Source organism: Etheostoma cragini, chromosome 14 (genome assembly GCF_013103735.1).
Source record: "Etheostoma cragini isolate CJK2018 chromosome 14, CSU_Ecrag_1.0, whole genome shotgun sequence".
Taxonomy (NCBI): Eukaryota; Metazoa; Chordata; class Actinopteri; order Perciformes; family Percidae; genus Etheostoma; species Etheostoma cragini.
In genome coordinates, this window is record NC_048420.1 from 6,049,477 (window position 1) to 6,065,491 (window position 16,015).

At 40.6% G+C, this 16,015-nt stretch overlaps 1 protein-coding gene and 1 long non-coding RNA gene across 5 annotated transcripts in view; one reads left to right on the plus strand and one right to left on the minus strand.

Moving 5' to 3' along the window:
- trappc9 (trafficking protein particle complex 9) overlaps positions 1–16,015 on the minus strand; it is a 230,700-nt gene that overhangs the window by 99,724 nt on the left and 114,961 nt on the right. For all 4 annotated transcript variants that reach the window (XM_034891409.1, XM_034891408.1, XM_034891407.1 and 1 more), the window contains one exon: positions 8,637–8,747. In XM_034891409.1, coding sequence (XP_034747300.1) covers positions 8,637–8,747 — 111 coding nt within the window. The remainder of the gene's footprint in view (positions 1–8,636; positions 8,748–16,015) is intronic.
- The window catches only part of LOC117956416, a 126,011-nt gene that overhangs the window by 29,626 nt on the left and 80,370 nt on the right, over positions 1–16,015 (plus strand). The window lies entirely within an intron of this gene.

Sequence of the window (16,015 nt, forward strand, 5' to 3'; positions counted from 1 at the left end):
AAATCGAACATACTTAAAGGCTTCTTAACCAAACATTACACAACCGAACATGCTGTAGCAGGAATGTGAACCCACAGGGATTTCTTTCAAATACGTTAAAAAAATTACCTCAAATTACCTCATTATTTGAAGCTTTGGCCGAGTTTAATATTAACAAAATGGTCTTCATGGAAATATCAGAAAATCTCCTTTTTCTATTGGCCAGCTGGAGGTGGCTTGTCTGTTTGATTGACAGCAGATGGCAGGCCCAGCTCCAGTAGTGAACGCTGACAGCAGAATGAGAGACAAAGTGAAGAGACAAATGGAACAAACTTGTGCTGTAGCCTGTCATGGGCCCACAGCGTGTGGTTAGTGGTAAGGAAGAGTAAGGGTTTTGCAGCGTAAGGGTTATGCAACATCTGTCAACAACCGGACATAAAGTACTGATATTATCCGTATAATTATCTGTTTACAAACTGCTCCAAACAGCTCTACTGTAGTCCAGCCTTTACTTCAGAGACAAACGTGCATCACTTTGTAACACATGTTATAATGCTTGCCTAGCTGCTAGCATGGCGCGCCCTCATACTCTGCTTCTTACTGGCTACTGAACGTGTGACAGATAAGATGGGACAGAAGTGAGATGCCTTACTCTGTAGCTAAAACAGAGAGCCCAACACACAGGGTGAACAGAGGAGCTGCAGCAAAATGAAGCACAACAAGAAAAGATTGTGTCTTTTGAAAATTAAACAACATACATCTATTCTGGTACAACCTCTAAATACAATAATAAACCTGGAAATGAGCATAATCCAAGCACTTTAAGTGACATTTGGAGGTTCGGTTACATGCTGTTTAACGTGCTGAAGCTGAGCAACTAATTAGCCATCTAGCCTGCAAACTGACGTTAGCAGTGCACTTTTTGCCAGAGAATGTTTGTTTGGTCACTCATTCAACAAGCTGAGGTGCAGGACAAGAATATGTGTTCATGTTTGTAATTTAGATAAGAAGGAGCCTTTAGCTGGAAAGCTGTTGTTCAGAGTGTGTGGCTCAGCAGGCTGCTGTCTAGCTGTTAGACATTGTGACCGCCTGTGACTTCCCTGCATCATAAAAAAATTGGACCGGCTCCCTCTACCTGGGTGAAGTCTACGTAATAGGATTCCAACAAACTGGAACATTTTCATAATGTACATATCCATATATGTAAACATGTCTTATAGCTTAATTTTCTCTTGAAGGAGAACACAGGACAAGTGTTATTGTTATATTATAATCTAAATATGTTAACTTTCTTGCACAAATACCCCATAGACACTGCTTGTAAACATCCAATAATTGTTTAAGGAAACTGTTTAAAACTGTCACCTGTATATTTCATTAAAGCAGGCTTAATGTGACCCTGTAAATTCCCACACTGGTATAATGCTACTCCAAGATCTGGAATACCTAACCACAAAGGAAAAGACAGGTACACATCCACTACATGTCCTCTTCTCCCTGCTCTGTTCAAGGCAAAAATGGAGAAACAAAGTTTGGGCATCACTGTGTGGTGTCACCCATCTTTGGGAACCTTACTGGGCTTCCAAACATCAAAGTGACCATTCACTGTCTAGAGGTGCTTCACTTTTCTTTTCACTCGCCATTAAAGAACACCGTTGAGGGGATAAAGACCTCGCAAAAGACATGTCTGCGAATGATATGAGAAGATGAAAGCAGCAGCACTCACCCTGCTCACCTCTCCAGGTGTAGCCTTTCAAAGGGAGAGAATACACAGTCCACAAAACTAAAGCCACTGCTCAAACACAGCCAATGAGAAAGGACGATGCAAACAGCTTCCTGTTGCTGTCGTCATGTTCCCATCCTATGGACACAAGTCTAGAAACTAGACATGTTACATGTCAGTCCGGGCATGCAGGCCTTTCTATTTCTATTGCAATGTATGTAACCATGAAAATACAACAATTAGAATAACATGTATTGTGCGAGGAAAGTGTGAATGATTGACAGGGTCATTTTTGCAAATGTCAAATTAAAGCCTTAGCGTCACTAGTCCTGGATGAAGAACGCAGAAAACATCTTGCGCCAGACACCTCATTCATCATAAAAAAGGAAAGAAATATGAAATGACAGGGCCATCTGATGTCAACAGCGGATGAATTGAAGAGACAAGCACAATATGGTTTAGCAGACGGAGATCTACGTATCCGTGGCCCCGATTCTCTCTGTATGCACAGTCCTACCCCACTCTGAATAATCTGTGCGTGCGCTGGGTGTGTGTCAAAGAAAATAATAAGCATGTTGCCAAAACTGAGCAGGAGAAGAGGGTGGCTCCATCCACTAGTTTCTGCCTCGTAATGGTGTTTTTAGAAATACAGTTTGCTATGAAATGACTTAATATTCTGGATCTGAGTCAATTTTCTCATAATTAACATACTTAGTATATGTCTGCCAGGCATCAAGAAAAATCTCTACAGCATGAAGCGCTGACTGGTGGAGTCAAAGCCAACAATGGTGTCTACAGGGTATGTCAGTCAAAGGGGGAAAAAGACATGCACGTCTATATATACAGTACGGCTCCAGTTGTTACCAGACTTGACATTTTTGCCTGAGAGGCACATTGTGTCATATTATATCAGTTTCTAGACATGCAGTTTTGGGCGTTGCTTTTTTCAAACCATTCATACAACTCCCCCATTATGCATTCTGACCTCTCCTTAAGTCCTTATGTACAACACTGACTTTATGCTGACATTAGGATTGCGCGGTGATCCGGTATACCGCTGGGTCTTAAAAATAGCAATGGTATCAGTTTCAATATCGTCATTACAATAAACTTATATAACAGACAAGGATTAAATGTTTAATACAATTTATTTAATGCCTAAAAATGTGTATGTGTGGTTGTCATCACGTGACAGTGTGGAGAGAGAGAGAGAGTAATGGCACATTTTGGTACGCTTGGATCTTTCCAGGTGTAAACCAAACCAAACCAAACCAAACCAAACCATGGGGAAAATGCTCCAAGATTACAAACTGATCAACTGATTCGGACCAAAGTAAACAAACTATAGGTGTGAAAACACAACGCAACAGGGAGACAGGAATGACAGCTGATCGTCCTTGCAGCGGCAGATCGGTACATCCGAATATCACACCTGTCACACCACAACATTAACTAGAAGAACTAGCAAATCTGGTGCAGTCCATGTGGATGAGATGCACTGCTGTGCTTAAAGGTCCCATGGCATGAACATTTCCCTTTGAGGTTTTTTAACATTAATATGAGTTCCCCCAGCCTGTCCATGGTCCCCCAGTTGCAGAAATGGTGATAGGTGTAAACCGAGCCCTGGGTATCCTGCTCGGCCTTTGAGAAAATGAAAGCTCAGATGGGCTGATCTGGAATCTTTACCTCCCCTGTCTCTGCTTTGCCCACCCAGAGAATTTGGCCCACTTTCAGAGAGAGAAATCATGGCTTTAAAATGAGCAAAGTGGAAGTTGGTCAAGGCCACACCCCCAGCCTCCACCTTGCCCCCCCTCCTCTCCTCCTCAAAAGCTAGTCGCAAATAGCACATACTAAGGTGAGCTCATTGGGGGACTGGCTCTAGTGATTCTGCACCAAGGCTTAATTTTGGGAAAGATATTTTATATGGTATTAGGGAAACACTGAGGTCTATATAAAGGCATCTAAAGAGCACCATGTGATGGGACCTTTAATGCAGCTGGGGACCATACCAGATACCCCCACTGTTCAGGGACACATTAGTCGTTTTCTGTTAGTCACATGTCTGCGAAACTTGGTCAGTTTATGTCTTAGTTGTTAAATCTTTTAATGTTCATACAAATATTTACATATGTTACATTTGCTTAAAATATAAAAGTAGTTGAAGGTGAGAGGACTTTACTTTTATTTTTACTGCTGAGTTTATATGCCACCCGCCGCCAAAGAGGCTTTTAAAAGAGACTTTTACATGCCAGTGCCTAATTCTACCCACATTAGGCGTGTGGGCATGTGCTAGTGTCAAGCCCTGCATATATTACAGTACATGCTCATTTTCATGCAACTTTTGATAGTACTACTTACAGCCTGGCAAAGTTCTACATAGTGCAAGTGTTCCACAGGCAGAGCAGTGGGTGGTAAATGGATAACCAGCATGGCTTGTCTTTGCAGACATTCATTTATTCTCTGTTAGGAAGTTATTTCTTTTTTTATGAAACACTTGCAGAAAAACAAAAAAAAATGATTATAACAAATATTACTTGGTGTTACCTCCTATTGTGACCTGTGCAACATGCCAATATGCCATTTCTTAATTATTATATTAATTTTAAAGATTTTTTGGGCATTTTAGGCCTTTTAATGACAGGACAGCTGAAGAAGTGAAAGGGGAGAAAGGGAGAACAACAAGCAGCAAGGGGCCGCAGGCCGGAGCCGATACCGGGCCCGCTGCATTGAGGAGCAAACCTCCACATATGGGCACCAGCTCCACCAGCTGAGCTATACAGACACCCTAATTTTTATATTCTTAATAATTACTTATTCATCAATACATATGTATATACCGTATATTAGTACTCATCATGTATATAGAAGAAGTGTTAATATCACTATTATTTATCTTATTCCTTTTCTCTACCCCATTATATATATATTTTTTCTATTAAATGTGTATTTTTTAATATGTGGTGCTGCATTTGAGCTGCTTTAACAAGGGAATTTGCATTCACATTGATATATTGAAGCAGCACAGTTACAAAAAGTACAGAGCCATCAGAAAAATGTAATGTATTAAATCTAAAAACAAAATGACGGTAGTGTGGTGAACCTAACCAGCATCATTAAGCTGTGACTCCACTGTGGGTATGACACCAGAGGAGGAATAAGTATTCAGATCCTTTACTTAAGTAAAAGTACTATTACCACAATGTAAAAGTACTCTGTTATTAGTAGAAGTCCCGCATTGAAAATGTTCCTTAAAGCTTCCACGTGATGCACCAATCCGTGAAGGCACTTCATCCCCACCCTTCCCCTAAGCAGTTGCTAGTAGCCAAGGAGGATTCTAAAAACATGATGGACACTTCAGAAGAGGTCATTATCTTTATCCAAGTTTGTGCGCGGGACAGTCAACAATATTCTGAACATGGCCATACTGAGAAATCCAGAGAGAGTTTTGTGGAGCTGATAGTCTTAATTAGCTTTGTAGTAACTCATTTGGCAATGGCTTGAATGTAGCGGACGTTCATTAATATCCAAACGTTATGCACTACAGCTTTAAGGAAAAGTATGCAAGTATTGTTAGGAAAATGTACTTAAAGTAAAAGTGTGCAATTCATGGCAAGATGGAGGGTGGGGTGTGTGGCCTTGACCATATGCCACTTTGCTCGTTTGAAAGCCATGATGTCTCTCTCTCTCATGGTTGGACCAAATTCTCTGGGCGGGCAAAGCAGAGAAAGGGGGGGGGGGTAACCTTACTTCTAATGACCTCATAAGGAGCAAGATTCCAGATTGGTCCATCTGAGCTTTCATTTTCTCAAAGGCAGAGCAGGATACCCAAGGCTCGGTTTACGCCTATCACCATTTCTAGCCACTGGGGGACCATAGGCAGGCTGGGGGGACGCATATTAATGTAAAAAACACTCAAAGTGAAATTTAATGCTAACTTCTGCACAAAGGTTAATTGGAGTGAGCAGCTGAGTGATGAGGTGTTTGGCTGGTTTGAAAAGATCCCTTCACTCCCCATAATTCCCCTCAAATAATAACAGTTCACCCCTCTGGAAAAAAGGCAGATGAGTCCCCCACAGTGTACCTCCACTCGTGGCAAAGGATGCACTGGAGAGGCAGCGCTGACAGGAATCATAATTTGCCACTTTCCAGTAAAACGACAAGCTAAATGAGAGAGAGAGAGAGAGAGAGAGAGAGAGAGAGAGAGAGAGAGAAAGAGAGAAAATGCAATCCACAGAAATGGCGTGACTTTGTGCATGTGTGTGTAGGTACAGTTTATCTGCGTGTCAGGGGTTAAAACATGAAAGACACATTTTTAAATGACTAATTTGGGACCAAAAAATAAACAGATCTTACAGTGTCCTACACACATTTAGGATGTCAACCAGATTTTTCTATTGCTGGAAAAGAAGAGAAATCTGTGAAAAATCATTCAGATTGTCAAAGACACTAAAACTAAATCCCAGAAATAGGAAATTCTTTGAGGTGAATTGGCATCTCTTAAAAGGATTAGTGAGGAACTCCTGTAGGTAAAAGAAGTAGAAAACATAACTATCCAATCTAAAACTTGCCAGATATAGCAAAAGCAACAGAATCAACAACATCAGTCTCGTTTGCGGTGCGCTGCTGTGTCCTGCTGCGTCCTGCTTCATCCAGCTATGCCCTCTGTGCCATGCTACATACTACTACAATTTTGTAGTTACTGTTCCATTGTCTTTATTGGGATTTTTATAGCCACTGTGCATCACAACCCCAACCGGCCCCGTCAGACCCCGCCTACCAAGACCCTGGGTCTGGCTGAGGTTTCTTCCTAAAAGAGGTTTCCTCACCATTGTCGCACTGCTTGCTCTTGGGAGAATTACTAGAATTTTTGAAACTTTGTAATTATAGAGTATGGTCTAGACCTACTTTATATATCTCTAAGTGTCTCCAGATAACAGTTGTTATGATTGATACTTTAAATAAAATTGAATTGAATATTAGAGCATGTTTGCTGTTCCAAGTACACAGTCCAGTTAAGAAATTCTGCCTTTAATTTATAATGAATATTATGCCTATAAAACCGCATTTTCAATGTTGGGATAGATTTAAACTAGCAAGAATTATCACTAGAAAGGATTAAACTCTTTTTTGGGACATGTTTAGGCCTTTATATGGATAGGACAATTTAGATATGAGCAGAGCGAGAGGGGGAATGACATGCAGCAAAGGGCCGCAGGTCGGAGTCAAACCTGCTGCCACTGCGTCAAGGAGTAAACCTCTATAGACCCAAATCCTGATCTTAATAATATAATTTTTAATATCTGATAATACCCAATCCAATGTGATAATTTGATTTTCACACATGATACAAGTGCATACTGCATTCTTGGCCTAAATAAGGCCTAATTTAAGATTCTAAAGAAATCAAGATTTGCTATAAATATGCAAGAATCACATCTTTGGTTTTGGGGTTTACTAATTTTTTTTTGCACAGTGTCCATTAGTGTTTTTATAAAATCTGTGATTTCTCTGACAGGGAATTTGTTGTGCCAGCGTGACCGCCTGCCTTTATTCCCTTAAATAGAATTGAAATGCAGTTTTAAGCCCAGTCCAGTCCAAAGATCCGCAACGAGACAAGTTCCCACCAATAAGACGAGACGTCTCCAAAGGAACAACTCTTTGTACTTCTGTTCTAACTTCTGACTTTCCGGCTTTATTCAGGTGGATATATAATTTTTTGCATCTGAATATGAACTACTAACTACTTAGTACTGCTTGCTACAGTTGCATTTCTAGTGATGAATTGGTTTATTTATATAATTCATGCTTTGTTCTATGGTCGCTCGCTCTCTTCATTCACTTTCAGGCTCGCTCGACCACATTACCGTGCTCGCGGGTGCTTGTTGAGCCTCCGTCTAAAAGTCTGCAATTTCAACTAGCTGACAGTTCATAACATAAAATAAAATTGATTATGGATCATTTTATTTCTATTGTTTTTAGCTGACTTTACAAGCTTACTTCACTATATATTGTCTGTTGAAACAGGTGACGTCTCCAGAGTTGCAGCGACACCATTAGCTGCGACAGGTTGGTTCAGACCACTGCAACTTTTCCCCTGTAACTGTCTAAAACGTTTTTGTCTTGTCGCAAATCTTTGTTCTGAACTGAGCTTCAATCAGCAGTAGGGCTGCTTGATTATGGAAATATGAAAATAACCATTATTGAAATCATTATTATTTAACACGATTACTCATTAACCTTTGAATATAATGGATAGTGTCCAGGGTATAATCTTTAAGTGTTCTTTATCTCACAGAATAGGTCTTTGAATCAGAATAAAATCAGTTTTACTACTCTGAGTCGGTTCAGCTTTTACAACTATCACACATAACTTTACACAACTAAACAGCAGCCAAGACAACAGCTATCTCTGGTGGTTTGTGTAACCAACGCTACGGTTACATGTGGCAGTGGTGTGACTGTAACGGAGAACCACTGCACTTTCTACCGTGAAAATTCACCAATGAAAACTAAACAAAGAACTACACAATCGATCATGGTCCAGCAGGAATGTGATTTGAAATTTGGGGCGAAAAAAACAACATCTGCAAGTAAGATCCCAGGTTTCCCTGGCATTAGCGTTTAGCTACATGTAGCAGAGGATTTAATGTAAATGCAGTAATGTGCCTGGGGAAGATGATCATTTAACAATATCCAGCACAAACTGAGGTGAACTCAAGAGTAGAAAAAAGTATAGTTGAGAACACAATAGGTCTAATTTAATGTCTGACGAAAGACTTACATTTTTGTTTACAAGAATACAAAGTTAAGAATGCAGGGAGAAAATGAACTAAACCCACCTGAGATCTGGAAGACATTTTGCTTTGATCATGAATATATGGGACATGATAAGACTACACCCATCTGTATTTAGAAAAAGAGACCTTCCACTCACCTCTGGCACTCGCTGGCATGGAGAACCAGTTCCTGGTTGTTCTTGGCGCTGACAGTGAGCTCGTGCTCCGTTGGGTTGAAGATGTCAAGCAGGAGATGACACTGGCGAGTGCTGTGGACGGACACAGACACAAGAGCTGAGTGGAGGACCTAGTATGTATATAAAAAAGTACAAAAGAGTATCTGTTGCACAGGCCCATACTAATGCTGCACTCAACACATGAAAGAGAGAAACTTGAACATAAGTTAACTGGCTGAAGAGAAAGAGGTTTTCAATGAAATGGCGGACAGCAAACTGAGGAAAATACCAGATGCCCCAGCCAGGTTTAAGTCCAAAGTCTGGACCCGTAATTGCTCTCTAGTTCTGTAACTTTAATTTACAGACTGAAAAAACTGGGGCTGCAAAATTTACCTTTATAACAGTTTGGACTTGCAGTGGATAAACAGAGAAAACCCGCATATAACCTTTTCAGGTGCATTTTGTATTCATAGCCCAATATCGTGATGTATCTCTAGAGGGTTGTCTAGCAATGTAGTGATTATTGCAGAATATCTGTATTGTGATATTATCAGTATTGTGAGCAATGTATTGTAAGGTACACTGTGATTCCCACCCCTACGGTGCACAGTTTCTAGACAAACATTTCTTGCTCTATTGTGCACAAATAAGGTGTAGGGTGTCTCTGTATGCGTAATGACTTGTTTATGTGTATGTGATTTTATACTACATGCATGAGGTCATGATTACTTTCTAAAAATACAAGGCAACATACACCCACGCGCAAACGCAGCAAATGCATGAGATCAAGAGAAGACACGGTGTGAAGTACTCATCAGTCCTTGTCACAACATCAAAGGTGGTGGACCTTTCATCAGACCCACAGGCCTGGCATAAGCACGCCATCTCCACATCATCCTGGGACTTGCCTTTCTCATGCAGATCATAATAGGGCCAATTTGTGATTTAGATCAAGACAGATAATGATGGATGAAAGGAATGGATATCTAAAAACAGAACAGACGACAAGACTGTTCAATGTAGCCATTTAGTGCAGGCATTATGCAACATGACCCAACACAAATTGCAATAGAAATTCTTTCAATTGATCTAGTCTCATAAAATTCTCCCCTATAACATATATAAAAAAAGTCCTAAGAAATCCAAGTGGTGGAAAGTATTTTAATATCGAAAAATACTGAGCTCTGTGAAGCCAGTTTCCAATTGCAGCCCATGTTAAAGGTCCCTTGGCATGGTGCTCTTTGGATGCTTTTATATAGATCTTAGTGGTCCCCTAATACTGTATCTGAAGTCTCTTTTATATAGACATTAGTGGTCCCCTAATACCAAATCTGAAGTCTTGGTGCAGATTTACAGCCACTATAGCCAGTCGCACAGTGAGCTTTCTTTAGTATGTGCCATGAGACTGTAGCTTTTGAGAAGGAGAGGGGGGGGGCAAGGTGGAGGCTGGGGGTGTGGCCTTGACCAACTGCCACTTTGCTCATTTGAAAGCCATGATGTCTCTCTCTCATGGGTGGGCTAAATTCTCTGGGCGGGCAAAGCAGAGAAGGGGAGGTAAAGATTCCAGATCGGTCCATCTGAGCTTTCATTTTCTCAAAGGCAGAGCAGGATACCCAGGGCTCGGTTTACACCTATCGCCATTTCTAGCCACTGGGGGACAGGGGGACATAGGCAGGCTGGGGGAACTCATCTTTATGTTAAAAAACCTCAAAGTGAAATTTTAATGCCATGGGACCTTTAAGTGGAGACACTCCAGGTGAATAGGGGAAACTTCCCCAGTTGATTACTTACAAGTTTTCTGAACTTTTATGTCTGACAACATTATTTCAGGATCATTAAGAAAGGATCCCTACAGAGTTCGACCTTGTTGTTAATGAGTAAAATCTTTTTAGTTTAACACAAAACAGCCCAAAAATTACCATCACCAAACCCATCAGACTCAATATAAATAATCACTCCTCCCCATCCACATGATTTTTACACAAATACATTCACATGTGCTGGACTTCACTACCCCCACAGACTGCATGGGTTAGAACTGCTGCAGTAGTGGGCCAATCACATGTCGCATTGAATCAAACACCGCTTGCAGTGATTGGCTGGTCGCAAAACCGTACAAATAATCTTTTTTTCAAGATCTGGGTACAAAAAGAAATGAATGCAGGTATCGTTTGAGTGGAGAATATTTCAATACTACCTGGTGCTGTTTTCAGAGCGATACCCAGCCCTATTCCTTTAGTATAATCCAAACCAAAATTTCTTGTGTCTCATATTCGAGGCAATACGGTACTTTTAGAAAACCATTTTCCACAATAAGTGGAATTGGAATCTAACTACAAAAGGAAAGAACAGATGTAAATATATTTTTTAGAGGTGGGCAGCGATTAAAAATTGTAATCGCGATTAATCGCATAATTTCCCAGATTAATCGCGATTAATCTCAAAATGAAATAATTAATTCAAAAGTAGTGTATGTAGTGCAACTTTTTTTTTAATGTTCTGCCATATGAACAAAAGTGCCGTAACATTTCTTCTGCAAAGACTTACCAGCATTTTGTTTATAAAGTAGCAGTTAAATAAAATATTTACGTTGTTCTGTTGTTACTCTAACTCTGCAGCCTTGCTGGACTGGGTTTAGAGCCCCACAACTTTTCTGCACTTTGCAGGACACTGTCAAATGCGCTGTTAAGCAGAGACACTGAGGGACACTGTCCAACGCGCTGTAACAGAACTGTGACAGAACGCTGGAGTCCTTGCGCAAAGCAGTGGATATGATCAGAAGGCTCGCAGCAGCGATCAGATTTCGGATCTATTCGTACTATCTGGGCTAACTGCGGTGACTTTATTTAAAACATTCCAATGCTATGCCACTGCAATAAAGTGTCCTGCGCATGTTTCAGCATAATCTCAGTCAGAGGAGGTGAATGCGGCGCCCACTTTTCATCAGTATAATGCACTGTAACCCCGAGATAATTATGATTACCCAGTGAGTCCAGTAGTCCCCAGTAAGAGCAGCAGCGCGCACATGTTGTAGCTTGGTCGCTTTTGCAGTCCTCTCCTTTTCGAACAACTCGTGTATTGAGGGAATCTCATAGTTGCCTTCGTTGTTGCGATTCTGAGACTGATGTCGTCCACAACCCTAGGACCTGCAGTCTGTGGCTATCTGCGTTGCTATAGCATTTGTTAGCTTCTCAAGCCTTTGTTTATCTAAACTTACCCACACGCTGCATCTAACGTGGTCTGCCAAAGCCTCGCGTCACTGTGTGTGTCGTTGAATGATTTGCTGGTATCAACTGTTAAGCTGATATTTCAGACTGGAAGTACTCCGGTGATAAGAAATTCAACTTTGTAGTATTTAAAAAGCCTTTGAGCAACAAACTTTTACAATAAAAAAGAAATAATAAAAACTGCATTAACGCCCGATAAAAAAAGTTGTCGGCGTTAATTAATTAATAACTTGACGCGATAATAACGCGTTAATTTGCCCAGCCCTAATATTTTTATATCTTTAGGAGGAATGCTCCACCCCTCTCCCCATCCAAATAGCTCCTTGCTTCTTAGTCTCAGGGTATATGGAAGCTTAAGTTGAGCTTGAGTCCAAGTCCCTAATAAACTGCAGTGGGAAATAAAGGAGCATATTTTTTAAGGCCTGATCATGCTTCTTTAATCGTCTCCTTGTCTTTGTTGGCAGACATGATTAACGTGCTGAGTGGGGTGAGGTACTGATTTATAGGCCAGGTCGTTTAGCTGAGGTGATCAATCAGACCACCCAGTTAAGAAACACGGGGCTCATTGCTCATGCACTAAGTACCCAGGATAGACTGAAAGAAAGGAGCCAGGGATCTAGGCATAGGCAATGTGGAGTTGAACCTCTTGATAGAAGTTAAAAGTCCACAGCATGAGCCTGAAATGATGCTGAACACCTTCATTCAATAACTGTTGCTGAGACTGCTACAGAATGTCTGTAGACAAAAAGCTGCAGATAATGCTTTTGATCTAGAGGGAACTGAGTCACAACACTGAATCATTTTGATAAGTATTCTGCTGAGCTACTACGCAGGGCAGCAGGATCTAAGCTAACTAAATAATTCAAAACCGCCAATAGGATTTCAAACTACTTGTCTTCATTTCAGTCTGTGAATTTTGAAATTCGTCTTTAACAGCTGAAGTGAGAAAACGAGAGAACAGTGTTAGCCCCGGTGTTTCAAAGTAGACACATATGGAACCTTCTCGCTTGCTCATAGTGTACAAAGCAAAGCATCCATCAATAAAAACACCATTGCTTGTGCCTCATGCACATTTAATGAAGCATGAAATAACCTTGGCTGCATGTGCTATGTGTTTGTATGTGTGTGAAGTACTGGAGGGATTATTTACCATCACCATTGGGCACCTGAGTGCAAATTATGAAGTGCAAATTAATGCAAGAGACAGTGCTCAAACACAGAAGGTCTTTTCTACTGATTATTTCAGGTACAGCTGGTGGCGTAACGCTGTTATAAAAAACAAAATAACCATGAGGTCTGCAATTTGCAATAATTTACTTTAAAAAGGACCCTATTGCAACACAGTAACTCGTAGTGCCACACATTTCTATGTTAAGACAACAAGCAGATTTATCAATACAAAACTGACAAGCACCAGAGCCACAGCCCATGATCATTTTTTTCCCTTCATAAACAATACAGAGCAAATCAACATTGATACTGATCTTGCATTAGTTGGGACTGGGAACATTGTTATTGTGAGGCACTGGGTGGTACAAGAAAAAAATCGCGTACCGTGGGAGGAGGAAAAAAGGTAAAGATCAATAGAGCTGGGCCCACACCCCAGTCAATTCTGCAAATCTGGGATCAATAAGTGCTGATTTTGCAGCCCTACTCCGTCACACAAACGTGACATTTTCCCTGCACACGGAATGAAATGGCCTTGATTAGTCGGGTTGAATTTAGAATCCTGCCAATAATGGGCTATTCTTAGATACAAAAGCCAATAAAGCACAGTTGACTCTAACTTTATGTCCATGTTTGAAGATGTCATAACAAGTGAGAAGCAGCTAATCGGGTAATGGCTGTCAGCATGTGCACCACGTCAAATGACAAATTCAAATCAAATTATAAATAGTTGAATACAAAAGGGCCAGTTCACCGAAAACATATTTTCTCCGTTAGAGATCTCCGCTTCCACCCTGAAAAGATAGAAAGATAATGGAATTATATTTGTACCTCATTAAGCACTTAACAAGCATTTAAAGATTTACAAATAGAATTTCTGTCAAGAAACTCTCATTACTCTAGATGATCAACAGGACGTGATGAGAAAGGTTTTCATACGTAAAAAATAAAATCTATTTATAGATTTTCATGGGGCCTTTTTCTTTGAAAGTAGTTTTACTAAAAAGTGTTTACAAGCGGCATGCTGCAAACACCAGAGGGTTTCCTTCATATAAAAGCTGCAGATCCTAACGATGCTATATGCACAGGATGCACTTTCATAAAAACAGATCAGAGGATCAGTTCAGTCCCCCCAGATCAGTTCCCCCAAGTAGAGCAATGCATTTATCCAGGACGACAACATGCTGAGCGAACGGGATTTTAACAGGTCCCTGTGAAGTATGGCTCACTGAGGATTTCACACATCCTGACTCTCCGTAACCTCTTTTAACAGATCTGTCTCTTTACATACGGCCCAATGTGAGAAAGCAAGAGAGGAGAGAAGGTAGGGTCTGCGCTGAGCTATGGCGGGAAAGAGACACCGTAGGCAAGGCAAGGTATTAGGCAAAGAGAGCAACAATTGGAGGGTAGGGGAGAGGCAGGTGGAAAACACATCAAGAGAGAGACACAATGAAAGGGAGGCCAAAAGGGAGGAAAGAGATTAAGATGAAAATGAACAGACTGGGCGAAACACCCGTTTCAAATGTTATCACTTTGTTTAATAGGTGTAATCAGTGGTTATCAGCCTCAAAGAGGTCTGTTACAGCAACTACAGCTAGATTTAAAAGGCCGTTATCTATTGTTAGCAGGGTCAGGGCCAGTTGGTGCTCTGGGAGTAAGTTACATGGTTAGATTTGGGAAAAAGTCATGGTTTGGGTAAAATACTTATGTTTGGGGCATTAGTCATGAATGCTATGTAAGGAATTTTACTTTTAAAAAAGAAAAAGAAAAGTTGGGCGCCTGCATAGCTCAGTTGGAAGAGCGCGTGTCCATAAATAGAGGTTTACTACGTGACGCAGCCACCGCAGGTTTGACTCTGACCTGCGGCCCTTAGCTGCACGTCATCCGCCTTCTCTACCCATTCATGTTTTCAGCCGTCCTATAAAAATAAACGATTAAAATGCCCCAAAAAATTGTCAAAAAGATCATAGTAAATTCATGCAAGCTACATCATTTTAAAATAAAGTCAACGTTGACTTTTTGTTTCACACAGGACACAGAACACCTGTCTCTCCAAAAAAAAAGGAGAGACAGAAAAGAAGAAGACCGTGAGGGCAAAGCAGAGGCAAAAGCAGTAGAAAAGGGAGGAGAGCTTTGGTGAACTTAGACATGCGAATTTGCACCACTGAGTGACTTTATTGTGATAAACCTCCTGCCTCAATAATCATATATGCTCAGCTTCCCCGTACTAATAGGGCGGCATATACAGCATCTACATCCGCATTCACAAAGTGAATAATGCTCAAAATCTTTAGAATAGCTTTTAATTCAATGCGTTGGGAACACTGCACAGCACATTCACTTCCAAATCGTCCAAAACATGACCAAAATTGATCAAGTTTGTGTTCCACCTTTATAGAAAGTGAAAAAAGGGGTTTGCTTTACTTTAAATCACTGAACTAATATTTAGTTGCAAAACCATTGTTTCTGAAAACTGTTTCACATCTGTGTTGAATGGAGTTGAGCAACTTCTGGCACCTGTGAACAGGTATTCCAGCCCAGGACCATTGAACTACATTCCACAATTCCTCTGCATTACTGGGTTTTGCCTCATAAACAGAATTTCTGATGTTACCCCACAAGTGTTCTATGGGATACAGGTCCAGGGATTGGGCCGGCCACTCCATAACATCAATCTTGTTCATCTGGAACCAATACTCTGCTCGCTTACTGTTGTGTTTTGTACTGTTTTGTCTTGTTGAAAAGCCCATTTCAAAGGAATTTCCTTTTTGCATTTTTTTTTTACATTACATTTAAATATGGGCCATAATTGACAGCTGTTTCTTCACAGAATCAATCACTTCACTAATTGAACACAACACTGCTATTATTTTGAACATGCCACTTTCAATCAGAGATTTAATTACACAGAATAAGCAGAATGCATGTCATGACTGTTGTTTTCTATGACTCTGCAATACTTACTAG